This window comes from Neopsephotus bourkii, unplaced genomic scaffold (assembly GCF_033783945.1).
Source record: "Neopsephotus bourkii isolate Nb327-2 ecotype Australia unplaced genomic scaffold, CSIRO-AGI_Nbou_v1 NB_1847, whole genome shotgun sequence".
NCBI lineage: Eukaryota > Metazoa > Chordata > Aves > Psittaciformes > Psittacidae > Neopsephotus > Neopsephotus bourkii.
In genome coordinates, this window is record NW_026902320.1 from 85,299 (window position 1) to 111,890 (window position 26,592).

A 26,592-nucleotide genomic window follows, 5' to 3' on the forward strand; every position below is an offset into this window, starting at 1 on the left:
CACTGGAGTGTATGGATGATATTGATTTCAGAAAGGTCTGGTTAAAGGCAGTATGAAAATGCTCTGTGGCCGAAGTCCAGATTCCTTTGCATATATAATAAGGCCAAGGCAGTTTAGCATAAAAAGTTAGGGAATATGCTGTTTACTTAAGGAATTCACATACCTGTAATTATTATTAGAAGTAATTTCCCAAACAGTGCTATTATTAAAAAAAAAAATAAATTATACATTCACAATTTTAGCCTTATTTTGGAAGCATTAGTTCTTTTTATAGTTTTGCTCTAGGAGAATGGGTTGCCCTGTGTGTGGTTCTCTTTGCGTATATGTAAAAGCACATATATATTTAGGCACGCTGTCTAAAGTTTGTTTTTTTTAACTAGCTAACTGAGGCTGTTTTTTTCACACTGCTGTTGGAATTTACAAATCTATCTATCCACCAAAAGAAAGATGTTCTAAGGAAAAATTCGAGGGAAGTTTTTTTTTTCAGTAGCCTGTGTCCAGCAAGACTGCTTGTAACAAAGAGGAAAAGTAAACCTCAAGGAAGGTTTGTAACACAGGAGAATTGAGGGAGGACCTGCCAGGTCCTAGGCATTTATCCTGGTTTTGTCTGGGATAGTTGATTTTCTTCTTGGTAGCTAGTACAGTGCTGTGTTTTGGAATAGGTGTGAGAATAATGTTCATAACACACTGGTATTGTCATTATTCTTATTACTTTTTAATTTCAGTCAAATTATTAAACTGTTCCTATCTCAACCAAAGGGACCTTTTTTCAGATCTCCTTCCCATCACACTGGGAGTGAGCAAGGACTCAGTTGCCAGTTGGGGTTAAACCATAATATCATTGCATGTCCTGTTTATTTTATAGAAACTCGTTTCAAGTTTGCATCACTTGTGTCCTTAGCACAGGAAAGTGACATGCAGATGTGGAGTGAAGGTTATCTTGGTTTGCAATGTAAAAAAACTGAGAAGCTGCTATTAGATTAGCTGGAAGCTTTAGATAAACACTGCCATTTAATGTGATGGAGTATCATTTTTTTCCTTTTGAATAAAAGATTCTAATGGACTTTGTAATGTATTTTGAGGGTCAGCATTAAGTACTTCAGAGGGACATTTACATGTTTTATGAGTATGTGTTTTAACCATGCTCATTGCCTTCTTTCACAGTATCCTCTGGATGTTGTTTTACCTTTGCGGTTACAACCTTTGAAAGTAGTTTTATACACATGGCAGGGTCTGGGTTTGGATTTTACTTTTTCCTCAAGCTGCACACCTTATGTACGCGGAAAAAAGCAGTTTTCATTAAATAAATGAGTCAATAGCCCAAACAAAACTTTACAGAGAAAGAACTTGGTGGTATTTGTTTCATAGATCCACAGCATTAAAGCACAAAGTCTTATTGGAGATGTTGAACAACTGAATAACAAATTCATTAAGCTTGTACTTGGGTGTTTCTTCTGCTGTTGCATGGGCTGCAGAATCAAAAATAATATAAGAACATTAGGATAAAGCTGGGGAGGTCTCCTGGTGTTTGATATTTATCATTTGACTAAGCCCTCAGTTACAGCATTTTGTCAGAAAAAATCTGTTTTCCCTCAAGTTCTTAAAGAAATTTTGTTTGAACTTAAAAAGGCAGATATTGTGCAGTTTATTTCCCATTTTGTTAAAACCTTTTTTTTTCCTAGTTTTACACAGAAGTAGGTCACACAAGGGTGCACTGTTTCTTTTTGTATTTCATAAACAAAAATATAATCATAGAAGGATGTGTTTTAATAAAATAGTTAACAAGGAGATTTGTAAAAGCATTTGAGGAATGTTAGGTTTCCAGGAAGCCAGGCAGTTTTAAGAGATTCAGTTACCTGTAAGAATATTTAAAGTTCATGAAGTGTCAACAAGAAAGAATAAGGTAATAAAAAACAAGAATTTCCAAAAATGTGCAAAGAAATGCAGTAGGCTGAAGGTCTGAAAAAATGGAAAAGCGGTGGAAGAGGTACTTAACAACAACTTCTGAAAGCCAACAGAGTATAAAGCCATTGGTCTGTTTGATGTATGTGTTCTCCAGGTGGGATGGGTCCTCAGGCTGGTCGTGCTGGGGTGAAGGAAGAAGTTTCAACCCACGTGAAGGCTCTGCTAGTTCTTGGAGCATTTGTCTGGATCTTAGGATGGTGCCTGTGCAAGGAGATCCCATGTTCTCTGTAGGGCTCTGTGCAAGAGCCCTGTGGTTTTGTGCATGAAACAGCTACTGTAAATGCTAAAGCTAAGTCTTGTGGTGCTGTGGCACAGTACCACACACTTCTGTTGGGTTCTGTGTTGTAGGTGAGTATTTTGCCTGTGGTGTTTTCCTGGGAGAAATATGCCTGGCAAGATCTAGAGCAAGCTAAAACTGCTAAATCTTATTTTTGTGCTAATGTTAATCTTTTTGGTGGGCTCTTGAATTAATACTATTGCTCTCCCACAGTATGATGTACTTGAATACAAGTTCCTTCAAAGAAATCCCACAGGTGTTGCTGCTTGTTACCCTACAACATTTGGGTTAAAATAGTAGGAAAAAACGGGTGGCTTAGCTTTGATGTCTGAGACTGTTAAGAGTGAGTTGCTCTTTCCTGCTTCAGAGAGCTTCTCACAGCTGTTGAGAGAAGTACTTAGCCCCAAAACGCAAGACTTGTATCCCCCAGGGCCAGTGGAGAAGAGGTTGTGAATAATTTGACTTGAAGTCAAGGTGGTGCTCGGTGGAGCAGGAAATTAGGAGTGCTATTTTTAAATGCTGAAGAACTTATTAAAAAGCAGTAATAGTTTTCATTAGACAAAGAGCTTTGAGTTTTGGAGGCTCGTGATTTGAGGTAGCATCATTCATCAAGTAAGTGTTTTCTGAAGAGTGCCAAGTGAATGTGTCTTTCTGGAAGAGTTGGTGACTATCAGAAGAATTAAGTAAGGGACGCGAATCTCAGTGACACAAATCTTGGCATGCCAAGTATGTCTCTCTAAATTGGCAGCTGGTGTTGCCACAAATTAGCATTTAGAATAAAATAAAAATGACAAATTTATGTAATGTGAGAATACAACTAGCACAGGAATTCTGCCCAGTCTGTATCTTTTGGTCCTTTCTCTCCTTTGCTCTGTGTCTGTGATTTTCCAAAAGTTTGGACCATGCGAAAGGCGCAAACTCTCACACACCCTCCTCTTGTAACACCAGATAGAAAATGGCCCACGGACATAGGCTTGCCGCAAAGGAGGAAGAATTCAGACTTGAGAAAATAAAATTCTGACTGTACATTGTGGAAGTCACTGGGAAATGTTACCTAGAGAGGCTGGAGATCCACATCAGTGGAGATTTAAACAAAATTGTTGTGGAGGCATCTGCAGGGATGTACTGCTCTATTCAACCCTATTTCAAGCCAGGAGACAGAGGCCTATTGAGATACTTTCCAAAGTAGGTTAGTATGCTTTCTCTGACAGAAAAAGGGCAGTCAGCCTTTCAAGATGGTTGTACTAGGTTAAAATCAAGAAAGCAGGAGTTTTACCTCCCTTTGTCCTTGCCCAAGACAGAAAAGCATTTAATGGAAAGAATATTTGACATTAAAAAATTACGTACAACCAGAGCAGAAATAAGGTCCAGATCCCCATAGCTGCAAAAAGTCGCTTTGATTTCTTTCCAGACCTTTGGGTTTCGTAGTAGCAAGTTCCCTGCCTAAGGGCTTTTTAGAGAATGGGAAGTCTAAAGCTGGCAGGTCTTGAGACTGATTTTCTGTTTTCATGCTGAATATAAGTCCAAGAAATTTGCTTGGAAGACGCGCAGTAATTATGATAACACGTACAGAGCTCCACTGAAATGCCCTGACCCCAAATAGGTCATAAGTTTCAAAAGTAACTGTTTTCTGTGATGTTAAATTTATTCTTTAGCTTTGTAAGACCTTATAGTTCCTTAGATGGCAACCAAAGCTTCATATTTGGTGCTTTAGCAAGACTTCCTACTTGCTGGTGCCTGAGATGTCTCTTCTGTCCTAAACAGGGATGATTTCTGAGGTATCATGCTCTTCAGCACCCAGTCATGCATGTTTGCACAGATCTGTAAATTAGATGTTTTCTTGTTGCTGTTCAGTCACTCTTGTTCAAGTAGTATATATATAACTAAGACTAAAGAAGATATTTTTCACTGGTTATTCATTGGAAAGCTTATTAGTGAGACCTTGAAACCTAATATCCCCAACAAATGGTTCACAGCACTGCATGAAACCTGGTTTGCAGCAGCCAATAAAAATTAGAGGTGACTTGAGAGCAAGCCACTGCAGTATGTTTGGAGGGGATGTTAAGGCTCAGACATGTAGTGGAGATTATATCGGGTAATGATTCACGCAGGTCAGCTGTGCTGTGATAACTGAGGATCAGTGATTACCTCTGATGATCAAAGATAGGTCAAAACCATGCTCCATTCCTGCTCACTGATGGGTCACGGTCCTGTGCCTTCGCTTTCATGAGCACTAACACTTGTATGGCCGGGTCTTCAGTCTGGCTGTGTGCACCTATCATCCCCTGGAGTAGTGGAAGGGAACATGTCTCAGACCAGACACTGTCTGCATCTTTGGGGTGAAAGAGCACATGAGGACATAGTGCATCCCCAAAGCTGCAGCAAGGAGCTTGCTCAGCCATGATATTCAGGTTGGGCTCTGAACGTGTTTTTTTTGGAGCTAGATTGTCAGATTTTGAACTTCTCCTTTCTCACCACCTTCATGACAGTGAATGTTTTGTAATGCTTCCAAGAAAAATAAAATAAATAAAAAAAATTTGCATCGCAGTGCCAGATGAAGTTTGCTTCTAGTCTAGTGACTCGTGAAATAATTCTGAAGTTTGCTGAAGATGCCTGTGTTTTTTTAGAGATGATTGCTTCTATAGTGAGGGGCTTGGTTTCTAAATGCCTGTTTGAGGAGGTTGAAAGTCCTGTCTTCAGCCTCACCAGCCACTGCTGTGATTCAGAGTGGTGGGGCTTCTCAGGCATGGGAAATGCTTGGAGCAGGATGGTTTTTGATTGCAACATCCAGTAATGATGGTTGGGAAGAGAGGGTGAAAGAGGGAAGGGGAGCAGGAAGATACCTGGGGAGCTGGTGTTTGGTGTGTCCTGGTACTTGGTTGCTATAGGAAGAAAACAAAACCCTTCTCTGAGAGCATGTTCCTTCTCTTAATTCACTGTATGCTGGTTGAATAAGGCAGCCTCATTGAATTTCTGTCTGCTCTTTTAAATAAATCTCTGCTCTCCAAAGCCTTTACACCATTAAATAGAAAGATTAGCATTGCAGCTCACACTCCCAAGGTGTTTGAAGCAGTGACTGACTGGTGCCTGCTTGCTTGATCCTCATTAAGGTGCATTGCAGTGATTTTGCCTGAACGTACTGTAGCTGCTTTGGGCTCCGACTGTTCCTTATTCAGGAATACTGAATCCCTGACTTGAAGTCAGAGGGTGGCTGGCACCTTGAGAAAGGAGTTTGCAATCCTGCAACACCTGCCTAGGGGCTGGTGAGGGCCCATGGAGGGTCTTGGTATCCTAATGAGCTGTGGGTACATGGGTAACGAGGCTAAAACTAAACCTTGCACATGTCCTTCCATCTTAGAATTATAAACTGCAACACAATGTATCCGAGCAACCTTATTTTTGGCATTTTCTTTTCCTCTTCCTCTCCAAGTGTTGTACTTCTGCTTCGGAAGCTGGTCTGCTTTATTTTTATCCCTCTCATATCACAGTCCAGAAAGCTTGTTTGCAACCCCCTCCCCTTTATCTTTTATGAAATAAAATCAATTTTTAATGAAAGATGAGCAGTTTTGGGATGGAAATGTACAAATATAGTGTTGCAGTGCAGGAGAAGTCGGGAGCAACCTGCCTATCCCCAAGAGGACTTGGCAGGGCTGCAATCTTGGAAACCCCAGGGATGAATAGCTGAGATGGGTGACAAAAGGGCTTAATTTTTCATACATTTTTTAAAATATTGTTACCTAGTGTATCAAGACTATTCATAGAAAAGTAACAGAAAATATCTCTTGGCAGATTATGATTTTAAGAAATCCTATTTTAATTCTGCTTTTTTCCTTACTGGATTCCCGTTACGGGTTGCACTTGGAAGCTTTTTGTAGAAGCTGTGAGAAATTTCTTTCAGTGTGCTTTGTCGGTGGAGAAGGAGAGTCCGTAATATAGCTGTTCCTCGTGGGAAAGCTTGCAGTGGCAATTCACGTGAGGTGTTGTTCCTCACAACAGGCAACACCTCCTGTTCTGGCTTGCCTCCTGTGATGCGCATTGGGCTTTTTCCATTGATGTGAGGACTGGCAGGATGAGGATGTGTGATCATCAGCCTTGTCTGCAAGAACAGTATTGAACACCCAAACTCTTCAGCTTTTTGAGACTGAAGGCAGGGTAAAGGGCAAAAGAGAAGGAAATATTTCTTAGTGTACTTATGTGGCACTTTCAGACCCGTACAGGTGTTTTAATCTGATTTTCTAGTGAACATGTCTCTTTAAAATACTAGGTTTTCCCAGTGGATGAGAATTTAAATTTTTTACTAACTCTTGTATTTTGAGGGATTTCTGAGGATGGGCATCTGGCTTCATTTTTCTGAGAAAAGCACTGGGACATTTAAATAATTCAAGAGAGAAATTATATGCACTCAGCAAACAGATGTCAAAAAAATGAAAGAAGCTTAAAATCTAGGCCTCCAAAGTCACTTCCATATATTTCCCTTTTAAAGAATGCATTTTTAATCAGCTTTTAGAAACAAAGTGCCATGCTGACATATACATACTTGCACAGTGTTTCATCATGGGACAGAACAAAGAAAATGAAACCGAAGTTACAAACTATTGTGTTGTAATATGTGAAATAGATGCTATGATACTGGGTTGGTTCACCTGATAAAGCCCAGATTTACAAGACTGTTACGTTGCTGCCTTCTGGATGATACTAAGATAACTGAATGAGTTTCTATGCTTCACAATGAATGGAATTCAAACAAGAGCTCCTCTGCCTCTGGTAAAAATAAACATAGAAAAGGGAATTAAAGATGCATTCCATTTTCCAGGTAATAAGAACACTATTCTAATTGTAATTTGTAATTATAATTTCTCATTTGTCTTTTGTGGTCTCATTCAGCATTTTTCCTATGTAATCACTTCAGTGGTTCACCAGACATAGGTGAAGTGTGGGTTCTTTGGGGTGTTGTCTCTGACTCTCTCCACGCAGCACAGCAGCAGGACACCTCCTGCCCTTGGTATCATCTAAGTTGTCAGCCAAAATATGAAGTAGTGCAAAAATCTGAAGGGAGTCTTGCATATTTTAGTAGTATTAATGGAAGAAAAGTAGGTGAAGACAGACAGAAGAGGACCTTGCCCTCTTGAGTTTGGCGCTGGCAGATCAGCCCAGCTCATTTTGAGGCAGCTGATAAAGCTGCTGTTGCCACATGTTTCCTTGGTACCACCAAGTCATTAATTTGAGTTTGAGGTGTTACAGTCCTGCTTTTGGGTGGAGCTCTGGTACAGACTGGTCTCTGATGGCTACAGTTTTGCTTGGGGTGCCTGGGAGAGCAGGGATGGTGCCTTTGCTCCAGGGGGAAATCCTTCCCTATGTTGGGATTTCCACTGGGTTTTGAGCCAGTTTGGGAATGTCTTTGCAAGGTGCTAGAATAATCCAGGGAGGGACAGAGGTTGCTGCCCCTTCCATCTGCACCTCCAAGAGTGGATCAAGTTTAGTGCAGGAAATTGTCTTCTGCCACCCACCCTATCAACGTGCAGGTGATTGTTTGTCTCACTTGTCCTTTCTTTGTTTTGGATGAGGGATTGCTTAGGTTTTATGTGGTCTTTTTAAAGTTGTGTGTGACAGCCTGCTTCTTCCTTCTTTACCCACTGTGCACAAACAGACCATACTAGGAAGTCACTGAGAAGAGCTGCTGTTTCATCAGGTCCATGCTTACATGTTGCCACAATAGGAGAACCTGGGACTAGCAAAGCAGCGAAGGGTGTTATGTACCTGTGCTGTCTCATCCTGGGGAGTGCAATGCTATGTCATGCTCTGGCTTTCCTGGCTGCTGGGTTTTCAGTCCTTGATAGGCAACTCCTCATGAGCTTGGGAAGAGTGGGTTCTTGCTGCAATTTCAGGGTATTTTCTTCTCTTTAGTGTTTTTCTTGTTGGTGCTGGGTCTTCCATGCCTGGGAGATTGCTCATAATGAAACATTAATCATCACAACACTAAAATTGATTTTTGTTTTTGCTTGGATACATAGTGCAGTGGTATGGCTATCAAATCCCTCTCTTTGGCAGCGTCTTAGTATCTTACTTGGGATGATGTGGCAACATTGAAGCAGAAAGTGTTTAAGAAAAGGGTTTGCAAGTATGAAGAGGTGGGTTGGATTTTCTTGTGCTGAAATACATGTTAAGTATTAAATATATATCATACAGTCTTTGGGAATATTCTGCTGACAACATAAAGATATTTTGTCTGTGATCCCGAGCTATTTCTAAGCACATGGTGAAACTGAAGCATTGCAAGTCTGTTGCTATGAGCAGTATTGCATAGCTGCTTAAGTGTTTGAAGGATTATTACTTTAGTTTTCGATATCTGGGTTTTTGTCTATGCTGCTCCCGCTTTCTTCTTAAGAAAAAAAAAAAACCAAACAAAAATGTACATTTAATTTATAGTATTGAGTCCAACATTGCAGAAACACTTTTTTTTTAGTTTTAAAAAGTGTGTTCTGATTAAATGAGGCTCACTTCAAAACTTGAGCTTAATGGCAGAAGGTTTGGGGGCAACACAGGGTGTGTGGTTGTTCTGTTTTGTGTCTTTTAGTAGTTATATCCTGTTACAGAGAATGATTATGATGAGACCTTACATGGGGGAGTTGGCTCGTTGCATGTTTTTAAGTCTTTAGCATGTCTCTGAAAGCCTGTCTGGCTTCTTTTAAGTATAATCTGCTGTTGCACACATCTGAACAGCATAATACATGAAAGTGCATATGGTGCTTCTGTAAGTCCAGTGTATGTTTATTATACCAGTAGTGTATGGGATGGTAAAGATTATTATGTGTGTTAGCTCTAAATGGACTCTTTCTTTTGTTCTTTCAGCCCAGTAAGAACGTTTGCTCAGAAACTTGAATATTTAAAATTTCCAAAGGCAAGACTTTACTTTCCAGGCTTTCTTTGCTCCTTGTCTTTGCAGAGATGATGATTGCGTAAAAGCATATGATTAGGTAAAGCATTGAATCATTATTTATAGACCATAACATTTATTTACGTATTTTTAATTAGGGCTCAATGCAGCAGTGAAGTTTTTTAAAGCATCAAAGGGATACATGAGATCTACCATGACAGCAACTTATGTTCTTGACAACTTTGCCCCAGACTGTGTGAAGATTTAGTGAGATTGTATGTGGTGTCTCCTAATCAATGTGAGTCTGCTAACTAACGTGCAGAGGTAGCAGTGGTCCCTGAAGAGTGAAGTCGTTATCTGCACTTTATGTGCCTGGGTTGTGGCATCTGGACTCTGCTGAAGTTTGCGTGGAGACTGCCAGGAGGCAAGCATCTCCTAAAGTTACCCTGAGAGCACAGGCTCTACTGGCTGGGTGTAGATCCTACAGTCCTGGGAGAAAATACTTAACAACTGCCAAAACCATGGGAAATGCCCTTACATTACAAACTGAATTTGCTCTGTCTGCACTCTCCCCTCCTTTTTCTTAATGGATAATTTTCAGTCAGCCAACAAACTGAGAACAACTGGACCAAAGGCAGTAGTGTTTTACTCTGTCCAGCTTTTGCTGCTACCAGAGGTCCATCCTGGGCTTGGTTCTGTGAAACCTCAAAAGCAGCTGCAGAGTTTGGTGATCACACATTTCCAGAAGAAGGTCAGAGGAGGCTTGGACTGGTCTCACATGGGCTTTCTTGGTGAATGCTGCTTATGTCCGTGGTATTGCTAAGGCAGCTGAATGCAGTGCATTGGCTCCCAATGACTGTGCAGTGATTTGAGGCCCTCGAGCCCCTGCTCTTGGAGGTCTGGCTGCAGAAGGAAATGAATGCTGTGGTCAGCATCACCATCAGCAGCATCTTGTCTCTGAGAGGTGACAGCTCATTGCTTCCAGCAAGTTTATACCAGCAGGGTTAACTTTCAGTTTGGGAAACAGAAATGCAGTCTGGTTTGCATGCTTTGGGAGGCTGCTATAGTTCAGCTGGAGGTTAAGAGGACAGAGGCAGAAATAGCAGGGTTATGGTTCAGTGGCTTGTGTCCTTCAGAGGTCACAGATGAGCCCTTGTTGCCACAAAAACCTCTGCATTCACTTGAGAGCAGGAATAGGAGCTGAACTAAAACTGCAGCATGCACAGACTGACCCTCCTGCAATGGAAGGCCTTCATTTCAGGTGCACTGTGCTGCTGGCTGTGGTCAAAGCAATGTCATGTGGGTGGTTTCAGAGAAGCACTCCTTAAGATAGTAATACGTAGTTGGCTTCATGTGTGTTCTTGCTTGCCTGCCAGGACTGCATGGGGGAAAGCTGAGCTCTGCCAACATGCTGAAGTGCTTCACACAGCTAAACTGATCCTTCATGGAGAGTGAGCAAAGCACGACTATGTAGTGTTGAAGGGAAATGCTGTTGTTGCCTCCAGATAGATATTGGTGATGGAGATGTAAACTGTTACCTGCACATCCTTAGGTTTAAAGGAGATTCAAATTACTGGGAAGTGAAAGTGACTATTGGTGATGATAAGTGAGCAGTGATACGAGGTCTGCCAAAGCTGAGATAGGAAGGATATTCTCTGGGACTCCCTTCTTAAGCACTACTTGGCACAGTTGCCTGGGAGCACTCACAGTAGACTGATAATTATTTTCAGTGTTCAGGTCAGATTAGAGCTGATAAATGGATTTGGGGAATAGTGATATGGAAATATGTCTTGTTAAATCTGCTAATAACAATAATTTTGCTGTCTTAATACAGAGTTAAGAGATAATAGAAAATAACTTCTCTCTTTCTTTCTCTTTCTTTTTTCAAATTGTGGCTTTTCTGGTAACACAGTAAAGTCACATCAGTCTGTCTTCCAACTGTATTCAGTTTGCAGAGTTTTAAGCTGAAGCTTTCTTGGTGCGTATCAAAATTTAATGTAAACAATTTAGGCACATTTGTTTTTTTTAGTACAGAGTTGCAGTATTAGAACATCAGATGTTTGTGGTTTGTATGTAATTCTGGATTCTTGACTCCTGCAAACAATGAGGTCCAAACTTAACATGTTATTTGCATTTTCATGTTTTCTGAATAATTATCACAGAGGTCTTTCCCACAGGAAGGTCCTGCGAAGAGTGGAAGCATTTAGAAATATTTATAGATCTACAAAGCCTTTTTTGTCCCTTATTTCATGTAAGTCATGTTTTCAGAAAGAACTGGAGTGCGCAGTAAATTCCTATAGGAGTATTCAAAATGTTACATGGAAGCACAGTCCTTTTCTTCAGAAAGCCTTGCAACTGAGAAATATGAGGTTCTGGCTATCAAGGTACAGGTATTCAGTGCTTATTTCAAGGTCATACAGGAGTAGGTGACATTAATGAGGGCTTCTGAAAACTGGGTCACTTATCTAGGTGCCTAAATCATAGAATCATAGAATAGTTAGGGTTGGAAAGGACCTTTAAGATCATCAAGTTCCAACCCCCCTGCCATGGGCAGGGACACCTCACACTAAACCAGGGCACCCAAGGCTCTGTCCAGCCTGGCCTTGAACACCACGAGGGATGGAGCATTCACAGCTTCCCTGGGCAACCCATTCCAGTGCCTCACCACACTTACAGTAAAGAACTTCCTTCTTATATCCAATTTAAACTTCCCCTGTTTAAGTTTTAACCCATTACCCCTTGTCCTACCACTACAGTCCCTAATGAAGAGTCCCTCTCCAGAATCCTTGTAGGCCCCCTTCAGATACTGGAAGGCTCCTATGAGGTCTCCACGCAGCCTTCTCTTCTCCAGGCTGAACAGCCCCAACTTTCTGAGCCGATCTTCATATGGGAGGTGCTCCAGTCCCCTGATCATCCTCGTGGCCTCCTCTGGACTTGTTCCAACAGTTCCATGTCCTTTTTATGTTGAGGACACCAGAACTGCACACAGTACTCCAAGTGAGGTCTCACGAGAGCTGAGTAGAGGGGCAGGATCACCTCATTCGACCTGCTGGTCATGCTCCTTTTGATGCAGCCCAGGATACAGTTGGCTTTCTGGGCTGCCAGTGCACACTGAAGCCAGCTCATGGTAAGTTTCTCATCGACCAGCACCCCCAAGTCCTTCTCTGCAGGGCTGCTCTGAATCTCTTCTCTGCCCAACCTGTAGCTGTGCCTGGGATTGCTCTGACCCAGGTGTAGGACCTTGCACTTGTCGTGGTTAAACTTCATTAAGGTTGGCATCTGCCCACCTCACAAGCATGTCAAGGTCCCTCTGGATGGCATTCCTTCCCTCCAGCGTATCAACCGAACCACACAGCTTGCTGTCATCGGCAAACTTGCTGAGGGCGCACTCAATCCCACTGTCCATGTCACTGACAAAGATGTTGAACAAGACCAGTCCCACACCGAACCCTGAGGGACACCACTCATTACTGGTGTCCAGCTGGACATTGAGCCATTGACCACAACTCTTTGTGTGTGGCCATCCAGCCAGTTCTTTATCCACCAAGTGGTCCATCCATCAAATTGATGTCTCTCCAATTTAGAGACAAGGATGTAATGTGGGACAGTGTTGAACGCTTTGCACAGGTGCAGGTCACCTCTCTACCCCTGTCCATCAGTTCCATAGCCGCATCATAGAAGGCCACCAAATTGGTCAGGCAGGATTTCCCCTTAGTGAAGCCATGCTGGCTGTCATCAAGCACCTTGTTGTTTTTCATGTGCCTTAGCAGGCCTTGCAGGAGAATCTGCTCCAAGATTTTGCCAGGCACAGAGGTGAGACTGACTCGTCTGTAATTGCCCGGGTCATCCGTTTTCCCCTTGTTGAAAATGGGGGTTATATTTCCCTTTTTCCAGTCATCGGGAACTTCACCTGACTGCCATGATTTTTCAAATATGATGGACAGTGGCTGAGCAAATTCATTTGCCAGCTCTTTTAGGATCTGCAGATAGATTCCATCACGTCCCATGGACTTGTGTATGTTCAGGTTTTTAATATGGTCTCCAACCAGGTCCTCTGCTAGGGTCTTCATTCTCACAGTCCCTGCGTCTGCCTTCCAAGACTTGGGTGGTGTGGTCAGAGCATTTGCCAGTGAAGACCGAGGCAAAGAAGTCATTCAGAACCTCAGCCTTGTCCAAATGCAGGGTAGCCAGTTCTCCTGATAGCTTCCGGAGGGGGCCTACGTTGTTCCTAGTCTGTCTTTTATTCGCTACGTACCTACAGAATCCCTTCCTGTTATCTTTCACATCCCTAGGCAAGTTTAATTCTAATTGGGCCTTAGCTTTCCTAACCTGGTCCCTAGCTTCCCGGACAGCATAGAATCACAGAATCACAGAATCCCAAGGGTTGGAAGGGACCTCAAAAGATCATCTAGTCCAACCCCCCTGCAAAAGCAGGGTAACCTAGAGTACATCACACAGGAACTTGTCCAGGCAGATCTTGAATATCTCCAACATAGGAGACTCCACAACCCCCCTGGGCAACCTGTTCCAGTGCTCTGTCACTCTCACAGTAAATGTTCACATGGAACATTCTATGCTCCAGTTTACACCTATTGCCCCTTCTCCTATCACTGGACATCACTGAAAAAAACCTAGCTCCATCATCCTGACACTCACCCTTTACATAGCTGTAAACATTGATGAGGTCACCTCTCAGTCTTCTCTTCTCCAAGCTAAAGAGACACTGCTCCCCCAGCCTCTCCTCATAAGGGAGGTGTTCCACTCCCTTAATCATCTTTGTGGCTCTGTGCTGGACTCTTTCAAGCAGTTCCCTGCCCTTCTTGAACTGAGGGGCCCAGAACTGGACACAATATTCCAGATGCGGCCTCACCAAGGCAGAGTAGAGGGGAAGGAGAACCTCTCTTGACCTACTAACCACACCCTTTCTAATGCACCCTAGGATGCCATTGGCCTTCTTGGCCACAAGGGCACATTGCTGGCTCATGGTCACCCTCCTATCCACCTGCACCCCCAGGTCCCTTTCCCCTTCACTACTTTCCAGCAGGTCAACCCCCAACCTGTACTGGTACATGGGGTTGTTCTTCCCCAAATGCAAGACTCTACACTTGCCCTTGTTGAATTTCATCAAGTTTCTCCCCGCCCAACTCTCCAGCCTGTCCAGGTCTCGCTGAATGGCAGCACAGCCTTCTGGTGTGTCAGCCACTCCTCCCAGTTTAGTGTCATCAGCAAACTTGCTGAGAGTACACTCGGTTCCCTCATCCAAGTCGTTGATGAAAATATTAAACAGCTAGATTCTACCCCATTAACCAGAACTCTCTGCCTTCTTCCTTTCAACCAGCTCTTGATCCACTTCACTAACTGATCATCAAGCCCACACTTCCTTAGCTTATCTATGAGGGTGCTGTGGGAGACAGTATCAAATGCCTTACTGAAATCAAGAAAAGCCACATCTACTGCTCTACCATCATCCATTCACCTAGTTACTTCCTCATAGAAGGCTATGAGGTTGATCAAACATGACTTCCCCTTGGTAAAACCATGTTGGCTGCTCTTAATGACCCCCTCATCCTTGATATGTCTAGAGATGGTGTCAAGAATAAGTTGTTCCATCACCTTTGTAATGTATTCCCTGTATTCTTCCCAGATGTAAATGTAAATTTGAAGCCTAACTCTGTTGCGTACGTTACATGTCTGTAGTTGTGACTAGTTCTCTGTGTGCATATGAGGGTGTGAGAGAGCTGTGCTATTTTAAACCTTGGTAAGGGGATGTTTCTAGGAATCTGCATACTTAAAATCAGACTTCCACTGTGGTTACACGACCGTAAAGTAATCCAGAAAAGCACCACTGACTTTAGTTGCTCCAGGTTTTTACTTCTATAAATTATGTCAGAAACAAATTCTGAGTACTCTGAAAAATCATTGTGGTGCTTCCCAGCACCAGCTCTGAGCTGTTCAGCAAGTGGAAGAGATCCAAAGGATGATTAGGGATGTTGGTGTATGGAGGATGTGGAATAATTGCAAAACTGTATAGGCACCATTCTTCAAGAAACTTTAAAAATATAGTTCCTCCATCATTCCGTAAACTTGCAATAACTTATTTCCTTAAGCAGGCTTTTTCTGTTCTGCTATAAAATTGAGTAATCTTTAAGGGCTCATGGGCAGATAGATGTTTTTGACTGTCTGACAGCTATAGAGGTTTGCTTTGATATATTCTGGGACATTAGATCATGTGAGAATTATTTTACGTCTTGTCTTTGACATAAGTCATTTCATTCTGGTTTAAATGAATGCGAAAAGACAAGCCTATTTTCCTTCAAAAGTACATTCAGTGTAAAAGACTATTGAAAAGATTAAGAAAGTCATTTAGAAATTGCAAAGCTTTTCCTTTGTTGCACCTGACCTGGACTTGAACAGGCTGGCTGCTGCAGACGGTATGCGTAAAAAGGGTGAAGACTAGAGAGAATAACTTGATGGTACTAACGGGCTTCTGCATCAGTATCAGAAAGAGTTTTAGATTTGAGCCTCTCATTAATAATGGATGCTCAGATGGATGCTATGTCCCCTGCTGCCTTCTTTTTAATTCATCTGAATGATGGTGGAAAATACACTCCATCGGTTAGAACCAGGCAGTCTCTCCAGTTTAAAAGCTTGCTGTGTCTGTCCTTAAAACTTCACTTGCACAGCGGCAGTTTTGGCAGGTCAAAAAATATGCTCGGAAAGTTTCCTTACCAAGTTGAGCAGGTCAGACATTGTTGCTGTTTAATGTGCAAAAGACCTAAACCTGGAAGCTGCATCAACGTAACCCTGGCTCTGCATTGTCTTACCATGGGCAGCACAACTGGCTTTAGCTTTCTCTTCTTTCAGACCAGGGCCTCCTGCATGAATGCCTCACTATTCCAAAATGCATCGCACTCCCTGTCCCCACAGGACAGCAGCCGCTTGAACGCAGGCAAGACTGCAGTGATGTGCAGTGAGGGAAGGACTTGTGCTGCCTGGCCTTGGCATGGTAGCTGTAGCCTTTGGTTGACACCGCATTTCCAAGTTTTACTGTTGCCTGCTGAAGTACGGCAAATGTTTCTTCAGCATTCACCTGTTCATAGTATTTTAGTAATAACACTAAAATCCCATCATGTTCCTGGTCCAGTGGAAGCATTTTCCAGGATATCATGAACCCTGAATTCTGGTATAATTTCACACAGCGTGTTTTGGAGATGTGTCTCTTTGTACGAGCTTGCTTATGTTGCATGGACATGCAAATAAAGGAGGCAGTGGATGGCTTCAGGGCTCTAGGTGCTTTAAGTAGCTCCATCTGAGGTTGGTTTTGTGAGAACTGAGGCAGCTTCTGAGTAGTGATGCTAAAAACATACACTATGGCCTTTGAGCTAGTGCCGGTGATGGAAGCCTCTGTAGACTTTACAGTGGTGTTAAAGCAACTGTTCCTCTACTGAGAAGAGTCTGGTGTTGTAGTGCTGTCACCTTGTGCTCAGATGATCTGGGTTGAGGGTAGAAGAACCTAAGGGAGCCTTGCTCCCTTCCCACTGTCTGGGAAATGATGGCCTTACCCTCCCCACCTGCACACAGCAGAGTAGCACAGGTAGTGGGTAGGATGGAAGTGGTGAAAGGGAAGGAGGGTTCCTCATCCTCATGTGATGTGTCTTTTGCCAGTACTGGAGCTTGGCATGCAGACATGGTGCCCTTCGTGGTGCCTGGCAGGGACATGTATGGCACTTATGAAATTTTCCAGTGGTATTGCAGGTACAAGAAGATGTCAGATGGGGCTGTATGGGATGAATGCCTTTTCAGAGTTCTGTTCCCTCTGTATAAAAATAGGGACAATCCCATTTCCTTAAGTATTTTACTAATTGCCAGTTGGTTTGGATACTGTGAGAACGCCTGGTAAATAAACACCTCTTGTAGAGAGACATTTTTGTGCAGTGTTGTCTTGGTAGTGAGGTTTTCAAATGAAATCCAAATATATGGCTAGGTTTTTACCAAACTGTTCTGACCCTTTTATTGCATAGCATTTCCTGCACAAATTTTGCATTTCTGCGCTTGGCTATTTCAGTGTCCTCTTGGTGAACTGTTCTTTGTTCTCAGGGATTGCTTGGGCTGATCCTATAAACATCCTGGCAATTACTTGTTTTCATTTAGGAAGACTAGGTTTTTGCACAGGTCTTTTGATTTTCGATGTAGTCAGTGTAAATAGATGAAAATCAAAGCAGTTAAAAAGCATTACAGGGAATTTTTCTGCAAGAGCTGATAGAGAGTTTGCCACTGCCTTTATTTAGCTATGCTATATTAGATTTTTTTTTTTCTGTGCCAAATTTGTCTGGTTAACTACATGCTTTAGAGTAGGATCCATCTGATCATATTCAGATATCTCTGACTTTGCCACACAGTATTCAGGCAATGGAGCAGAAAGTGCACTTGAAAGATGTCATGCATCTGAAAATAAAGATCTACAACAGGCCAGATGATAACCATTTCCTAAGAGTGCCTGTTCTCCTTTAGGCAGAAAGGGAGCCCATGGCGACAAGCTGAGGTGAGGATTCAGCTGATGCTAAGGAACAGAAATCCCAGTTTTCATGTCCCTGTATTCCTGTTGGTTACTTGTGGTGAGGTCAAACATGAGGCTGTGGCTTGACTGTGCAGTAAATCCAGCTTTAGGGCTCCTACAGATGGATTAAAAGCATTGAGGCCATGAGATACAAAATGCTGACTGCTATAAAACTGTCAATTCAAATTTGTTCAAAATCCCTTAAAGCCTGCCAGCGTAAGATTTAAATTTTTATTGCCAGGTCAAATATAGGTAGTCTTCTACTGCTGGCATAAAGCTGACCAGTAAGTGTGCACTACGGCACAGATAACCGTGCACCCGGATCTGATTTGTACCACTGGGTAATCCAGAATAAAACAGATTTGCTACTGTCCTGAAGGATTTCAGACCTTGGGCCATTACAGTAAAACAGTGTTTCTTTTAGTGTTTCTTATAGTGAAAAAGCTCAGTTCCTGGGCAGTTTTTGTTCCATTGTTACTTTTTTGCTGTTAGTTGCTAACTGGAAAACAGAGGAAATGAAAGCTGCACCTGAATAGAAATTAGTAAATGAATGTCTTTGCTGCTAGTGGATTTATTTTCTGGTGTTGAAATGCCCAGGTGACTTTAGGAAAACAAGTGCAACACCTTCATCTATATATAAAAGATTAATAGTACCTGTTAAACATAACCTTTAAGGCAATTATAAAGTGATCTTACTCAGGGGATGAAAGGCATTTTTGGTAACTGTCAGTATGTTTTTCTGGAGGTTTAGGCTAGGCTGGAAATGACAGAGGGGTTATCCTGAAAGATTGTGGTTTGGTCATTTGCACAAACCACCTTTTAAAAATTGGTAACAGGACATTTTAGTAACCCTCTGTATTTCCTTTTCCCCTTATGAGAAAGTGATTGTTGGAGCTCTTTACATCACTCCTCTGAGAATGATGCAGGAAGAAAAGCTCAGCTGGTCAGAACAAAAAAAGTTGTGCTTGTGCCCTGAATGTCCGTATATGCTCTTTGACAGTTCCAGCCTCAACTCATTTAATGAAAATACTGTTATTCTTCTGTAAGCAATCATTTCAGATAGCTTTTCCTTAAGAAAGCCTAAAGGAAGCAACCTCTCTTCACCTGTATCACCTATGTTTAACTTGGTATTTTGAAATAAAAGAAAAGAATGAAGAAAAAAGTGTGTTGCTTCCTGAGCCATAGCTAAAAACTTTCACTGAGGAAGGGAGGAAAAGATAGGGAGTTCATTTATGTGAGTGATATTTCAGCCTTTGAGAGCACATCTTATGTGAGAGTGCTGGATGGAAAAAGAGCAGGTAAAGGCTGATTTTTCTAGCTGCAAATACTCCAGGGGTGAAGGTGAGAAGAGCTGATAAACACCAAGAAGAGCAGAAAGCTGTGGAAGCAACACATCTGTGGGTATAAAGTGATTGTTAATACATTTAAGCTGGAATACAGACCTTTTGCAGCTATGGTGGGACAGCTTTCCAGCAAAATAACAGAGGTAAATCCTCTTTACTCCAAATTAAAACTTGATGAGTTTCACTAAGTATAGGGTAAAAGAGTTTCTCTGATAGCTAGGGACCAGATTTGATGATGCTGAGCAGGATCCTTGTGGCTGGTAGCTGGCTGGGGAGGGACCAGGCTGCTCTCCTCTCTGGGTGGAGGTGGCATGACTTTGGGAAGAGGCATATACCCAATCTGGGCTGGCTGCGTCTGTGCAAGGTGGCTGGTTGTTTCTGTGGTTGGATGGAGAGAGGTGGTCCTTGGGCTGTTGGCACTGCTGGGTGACAAGCAACCATGTTTTTTCAAGGTGTTTGCTTCAGCATCTTTTTGATCCTCTGGGAGCCTCTGACCCCAAAGGTCCATCTTCCTGCAAAGGATGATCCCTGTCCCATGCTGTGGATTGGCTTCAGGTGCAGCCTTTGGGGTCCTGCAGCAGAGGAGGGTAAATCTGAGCCCTAAAAGCAATACTCAGCATGGTGAGGGTCTTTCTAAATTAGGAGCCCGTGAAGGGATAGTCTGTTTTGAGGGTCCTCCTCGAACTGAGTGGTCATGCTGTCTCTCCGCTATCATGACCCTGCTATTTGAACAGAACTAAAATTTGAACAGGACCCAATAAATTAAGTAGGATTTCCCACTTTGGTATCTTTCCAGCTGAGATGTTCTGAGCTTGCAGTGTTGGCAAGGTTTACTTCAGGCAAATGTTAATGCCTGGATGAGCATAAAATCAGTCTCCTTTGTATATAAGGCTTGTAATCCATGCAAGGCAGCTGGACAGTGACAGGTCTGTCACCTGTATGAAGTATGCAAGGTGATGGCAACTCCAGTAAATTTTATCATGAGTCTATTTCAGTAGAAGTCAAGAGCAAAAATCAGTTTCTTCTCAGTGTTGAGTGTGCCATTTTTAACAGGCAGATCTACTTTTTCCCTTGATGAACAATCTGCCACCTTTCTATTTTTTGCTCCCATTGGCATCAGACAGCATGAACTGCTCTTCTCACCAGCACAGAGGTGTTCAGCTCAGTGCTGTGCCTCCTGTTTCATCTGGAAGGAGTATTTCCTATTTATGCTTGTCAAGATTCTTTTTTTTCCGAAGCCAGAAGGTTTTGTTTGAGAAAATCAAATCCCTTGAAAGTACTTCATAATTATCTACATGATTATCTAAAGTGTCTGCCATGGCTTTGCAGTGAGCTCAGGGGCATAGAGAAGCAACCTGCAGCATATTGATGCCTGCAGTTTTTCCTGTGCAGAGGAGGAATGGGGTTTTGAAGGCTGCCTGCCTCTGGTGGGGTGGAGCAGGTTGCTACCCTCGATCTCTGGAGGAATGTGTGTGCATGGAGAGGGAGAGCCCTCCAGCAATGTTGCTAAATGAATGATGCATGAGTTTTGTGTGGGATGCAGATGCCTTTGAATGCCCCATCCTGCCCAGCTGTCTGCAGGATTGAAGCTGAAGTCAACATCAGGTTATGCCCTTGGCCGATGCAGAGATTTGGAGGCTCTGGAGCTAAAACTGTGAGCTGCTTTCAACGTGCCCCAGATTCTCCACACTGAAGCTAGGGCAGTGCTATTTCTCTGGGGATAGGTTGCAAAGGGCAGCCCATAACATGTCCACCCAATGTCAAAAATAAACAGCTAAGAGCAAAACCACTCAAAGTATTAGGCCAAAAAGGGCCTCAAAAGGTGGTTTGGTCTGATAATTTCTAGATCTTGAATGCTTTTGAACCCTGTGTGGTTACTGGGAACTAACCCAGTAAAAACCAAAACCCTGTGTTCGCTGCTGAAGGAACAATAAGGGTGTCTTTGTCATAAGTTATGGATGTTACCCATTAGATGACCTCTCACTGTGCTCTCACTAAGACAAAAAATGACACTGAAGGTAAAAAAGTAAGAGGGATTAAAACAGAGAGATCTACTCCCTCCCACAGCCCAAGGGAGACTGGCTGTAATCATTGTTCCTAGCAGGTATTTGTCTAACCCACTGCAGAGACCATGATTGATGGAGACTCTAGCCATCTGTGACAGTGTCCTCCAGTGCTTTGGTATTCTTTATCCTCATTAGTGCTACCTAACCGCAAACCTACACCTTACCCCAGTGTGATTCACATCCATAACTCAACTGTGGGACCTTTTCAAGTACATGAGGGCCTTCAGTTGTGTTCTCACACCCCACCTCCTTTTCTCCCTTTCAGACGAGCAGGCCCTAATTTCTCAAGTATTTCCTACTAAGTCACATTTTCTTGACCGGCAGTCATGTCAGAGCTCTGTTCCAACTGGGCAGTTCTGCTGCTGAGACCTTCCCAACCCTGCATAAGGCTGCAGAGATATTTCATATATCTGGTAGGCTTTATCCCTCTTGACACTTCCCCTCAACAACCTTTCTCCCCCTCAACAGCCAGACTTTATTGGCAGAAATTATTCCTTAAAAACCCTCCATCTCTTCCCAAAGGTTTGCCGCCTAGCCAACCTTATCTGTGATTTTTGTTTTGTAGTACACCATGCTTGTCCTTGCTGAACTTTATCCTAAGTTTTAGACTTTTTTTTTTTTTTATTATTTTTTGCCAAGATGATTTCAGATGCTAATCCTGTTCTCCAGTGTGTCTGCAGTCTCTCCCAGCTTCGTGTAATCTGCAGATTTAATAAACGTGCTCCCTCTCATCGTGCAGGTCACTAATGAATGTGCTGAGCAAAACTAGACTATAGAGATCCAGCAGAGCTCAGCTCACAGTGTCCTTCTGTTTTCACAGAATATCATTAATAACTACTCCCTGGGTATGGCTTTATAGTAGACTCATTTAATCATGCGCCCCGAGTTTATTTATGAGAAAGTTGTTTGAGATGGTGTCAAAAGCTATAATAAAGCCCAGATAAATGACATCTAACAGCTTCTCCATTATGAAAAGAAATTAATTTGATTTGATACGATTTTTCCTTGTCTCTTCTGTATCTGCTGCTGCTTATGTTTTTGTTATCTGCCACATGCATGCAAGCTGTCTCTTTGTTCGTTTTAGAGTTTTTCAGAGGATTGAAGATAGATTGACTGATGTCGCATCCTTGTGCTGCTTCCCTTTCTACCCTTGAAGACAGGCTCTGTGTTTGCCTTTCTCCTGACTTCCGGCACTTTACAGTGCCTGATGTCTGAGCTTTCACAGGTGACCAAGGGATAGCTTCAGCTGCTGTTGTGGGGAATTTAGAAGGTGGTTTGTCCGACCCTGCTGTTCTGGAAATACCTGACTTGGGACAGAGGGCTGATCTCACCCTGGAACAGGTTGAGGAGAGGATAATATACCTTTGCAGTGACATTGTGTTGTAGTATTAACTGTATTAATCCACTGTGCATAGTAGGAAATTTTGACAAGGACTAAAGCAAAAATCAAACCAGCATTGCCTCTTTTGGTATCTTTTTTCAATAACTTTCTCTGCATTTGAACAACACTATACCATCCTGTATTCTTGGTATTAATACACATTTTATTTTTTTTAATCTTCTGCAAGTTTCATTTCAGTTTTATGCCCTGACTTTTCTAATATTTCTGCCTGTGTGTTCACACTATTTTTTTCACTCCTGCTCAGTAACCTTTTAGTGTTGTTTCTTCTTGTCTTTGAGATAAATCAAAAGCTCGTGATGCTGCCAAGTCTTCTGATCCTTCTTCTGCATGGAGATGTTATTGTATCTGTGCTTTGAAAGCACAAAATGTTGTTTCTTCAAGAAACTACAGCTCACCTTGGTTTCTTTTTCCTTTAAACTCTTCTCCATGAATTCTTACCTAGCAGGTTTACGTGAATGTATTGAAGCCAGGCGCTTGTGTTTTGCTGTCCACAATCCCTTGTGTATGGAAGATTTCATCATTTCACAGGCATTCCTACATGATTTTCCTTCCACCTGCTTACCCCCAACACATCTATCTTGAGGCACTTCCTTAATGATTACTTGACCTATCAGTTATGCGAGAATATTGCTCCAAAGGAACAAGGACTCTCTGTCTCCTGCTGCTTTCCTTTCCTAGCAGACATCTCATGCCTGTACTCTCCCATTACCATTGAGTCACTTGCTATGAGGTCACCTGATCTGTTTTATCTTCTTAGACTGGGGTTTGTTCTGCCCTACCCTGTGTTGTTTTTTGTTTGGTTTGGGTTTTTTTTTCATTATATTATTAACTGGAGAATTTAGTAGATCTTCCTCCCTCTGTGTTCTGGACCTCAGAGCAAGTATATGCATTATCCTTAGTATACCAAAAGTTGTTTCGTCTACTTTTTCTCTGCTGGTCCATATATAAGCTATGCACCTTTATGTTAGTATTCCAGATCTGTGTCTTACTACAACAAGCTCCAGTCATGCCATTTAAATCATTACTTTTGTCTTAAATTAAACCTTATACCTTAAATAAGACCTAAGTTTTCTATCAAAAGCAGTATGTTTCATTAGTTATCTAAGATACTCAGAGGATTTAATTCTATTTCCTGGTCAATCTGTATTATCACCCCTTCTCTTTAGAACTGTGTTCCTGTTTTTATTCTTTCCTCTGGTTTTGTCCCCTGTGTGTGTTACTGTGAACCTAATTCAGACATCCCTCTCATTAAGCAGTGATGAGCCATTTCCTCCTTTCCTGAGCTGATGTCCATCACTATTCAGCCATTGGTATAAAATTACCCTGTTTGTGAAGATGCTGGGGTCCTACTCAGAGCATCATGTGTGGCCTTGATGTGTTGTCCCTGGCCCTGCTGGCACTTTCTTAGGGTCACCCCTGGCCATCTGGGTAGTACCATGCAGCCAGGGAAGTGGCAAAACAGTTTGGATCCAGCTTCTCAGCAGCAGCTTTTTGCCAGAGAGTCCGTTTATGCTTGTGCTCTTGGAGTCGTGGTTTCTTGCTACAGGCTCTTCTGCCTAACCCAAGCTTTGCATCCACATCTGCTGGAGCAGACATGCAGGCTGCAAGCTGCAAGCTGTGGCCTTCTTCCAGCTTCCTGATGCACAGATCAGTGATCAGGATCTGCTTCTAGAAAAGAACTCCCCAAAAGAAACAGGTCAATCAGACTTGACTCATGTCAGCATTTTTCTTTGTTTCATAGATCCTAATGATCATAGAAAAGAATCCTTTCTCACTGTCTTGCTTGACAAGCCCCAGCTCTCGCTACCTGCTGGCTGCCTGTGTGCACCCCTTTTTGAATTGCGGGAAACTGGGGAATTTACCTGAGCAACACTCGTCCCTTGGAACTGGGTAGCCACCTCCCTTAGATGCTTTACGTGCAGGGTAGGTTTAGTCCATTGTAAGCCACCACTGCCAATAAGAGGAGAGACCACATTGCCTGTCCTCACCCTTTGTGTTTGCTGCTGCCCACCCCTCCTGCAGCTTGGTGGGAAGCCAAGTCGGAAAAATGACCAGATTAAGGCTATCCCAGCCTGAAAACACTGGCATGGAGGAGGTCAGAGCTCAGCATTGGCATCCACCAGCTTCAGTGGCTGGCGAGACCCGTGTTGTGCTGTGCTCCTTAGGCAGTCCTTGGCATGGATTTGGTTGGAGCATCTGCTTTGCTTCGGTGCCAGGCAAGGCGCTGTCGAAGGAACATCTTCACAGCTCATCAATTCCCTGTTTACCGGGGAGGTCAGGAGCTAATCGTGACCTTTTATTCCCTTGTTGAGAAGAGCAGCTGGTGCCCTCAAGTGGTAAATCATAGGAGAGCGGCTGCGGCCGTGCAAGCCCGGCTTTGGGCTCCTGTCCCGGGGAGGATAATGGGCAGAGGCTGCTGGATGCCTGCTGTGTTTCTGGCAGTTCTAACCATGCCGTTTCTTCCTTGCAGGACTAGGCAGTGTGCTGGCCGTGGTGGGAAGGAGACATCGTTCTCAGCAGAGTGGGGATCCTGACAACAGGCATACCTGGACAGCCACAGACACTCCCCACCACTTCATCCATCAACCTTTCTGTGGGGTTAGCTGCAGTGAGTTCACACCAAACATCCTGCCTTGACTGTGCTCTTGGTAGCTGGAGCCCAAAAAATCCATTCCTGTGAGATCTGATGGGGCTTGCTTTGGATCTGCAACCCCACTCCAGCATGGCCTCAGGTGTTGCAGGGGGCTGCAGCAGGCAGCAGAGCCAAGGTCTGGGAAGCCGATCGGGTCCAGGGCTGCTTCTGTGAGGGGATGCACAGGGACAGCGATGCCCATCACGCAGGACAACGCAGGGGTCTACCTCCCCCTCCTGTGCCAGTGGCTGCAGAACAGCCGTCGGGAGGGGGCTGAGGGCGCCGAGCAGCAGCTCTGCCGCTCAGCTGTACAGAAGCTGAGTGAGTACATCCAGCTCAACTTCTCTGTGGATGAGAGCAAAATGCAGCCAGGCAGCTGCAGCACTTCGGATACAGAGATCTGCACCATGTACCTGGCCCAGGAGATGCGGAAAAATGAAGTTCTTGGGTTGAGCTTTGGGAACATCCCCGCTCTGGGGGACTATGGGGAGAAGCGTCGGGGAGGGAAGAAGAGGAAGGGGAATAAGGGACCAGTGCTTGATGTTGGGTGCATCTGGGTGACGGACTTGAAGAAAAACAGCCCAGCTGGGAAGTGCGGGAGAGTGCATCTTAAAGATGAAATCCTGTCTTTGAATGGCCAATTGATGGTTGGCGTGGATGTCACCGGTGCGAGGTAAGGGTGGAAGAGCAGCCACCAGTGGCTGCCTCTCACAGTGTGTGGTGCAGGTTGTGGTTGGTACTGATTGACGTCTGAGAGCAGAGGTTTTGACCTCTGCTTTCCAGCCCTGAAGAGAGCACTGGGTTCTTTCCTAAGGTCTGTAGAAAATAAGTAACAAAAGCAAATCGATAACTACTCTACACCTGCTCTTGGACATCCACTAGAAGATTTTGAGGGGTCATTGTGTCAAAAAATAGTACACGGTAAGCACTGGAGGGTGTCCACTGAAGGAGGAGTCTGCGTCTGGATAAAAATGTGGGTTTTTTGAGGGAAAAAGAACACAGACTCAGCAGCACTGGAAGATCTTTAGAGCTGCATCTTAGCTGATCTTAGAGGATTTTTTGACAGCTAAATGTTGTCTCAGACTTTTTCAAAGCAAGATGTTTTTGTGTTTTCCAGATTGGAACAACTTCATTTTAATAAATTCCCTTTGATTTTAGTTCACTTGCTCTCTTTTGCTGTCTCCTATCCCAGAAAACTTGAAACCTTTCAGAGTTCAGAAATGAAGGTTCTTGCAATGATAGAGATTGTTTCTGCTTCTTTATTTCAGCTGCTGCATGCAGTAGAATCAGTTATTGGACCCACCTGTGGGCCAACAGACTTGCTCACACTTCCCTTTGCAAAGGCCTTTCTTTGCTAAACATGGGAATGAAAGTGTTCATTCATACCCAAGATTGCAATGTATTGGAGGGCATGAAATCCTCTCCTTCTTGCCAGAGGGGATTCATCTTGGGGATGGACAGTTTTGGAAGCAAAGT

The 26,592-nt window shown here is 43.3% G+C and overlaps 1 protein-coding gene across 2 annotated transcripts in view; it reads left to right on the forward strand.

Moving 5' to 3' along the window:
* Positions 1-26,049, forward strand: part of LOC133207277 (PDZ domain-containing protein 2-like) — a 66,725-nt gene extending 40,676 nt beyond the window's left edge. For both annotated transcript variants that reach the window (XM_061344039.1, XM_061344040.1), the window contains one exon: positions 24,955-26,049. In XM_061344039.1, the coding sequence (XP_061200023.1) occupies positions 25,311-25,793 (483 nt within the window). In that variant the 5' untranslated portion in view covers positions 24,955-25,310 and the 3' untranslated portion in view covers positions 25,794-26,049. The remainder of the gene's footprint in view (positions 1-24,954) is intronic.
* The last annotated feature ends 543 nt before the right edge of the window (positions 26,050-26,592 follow it).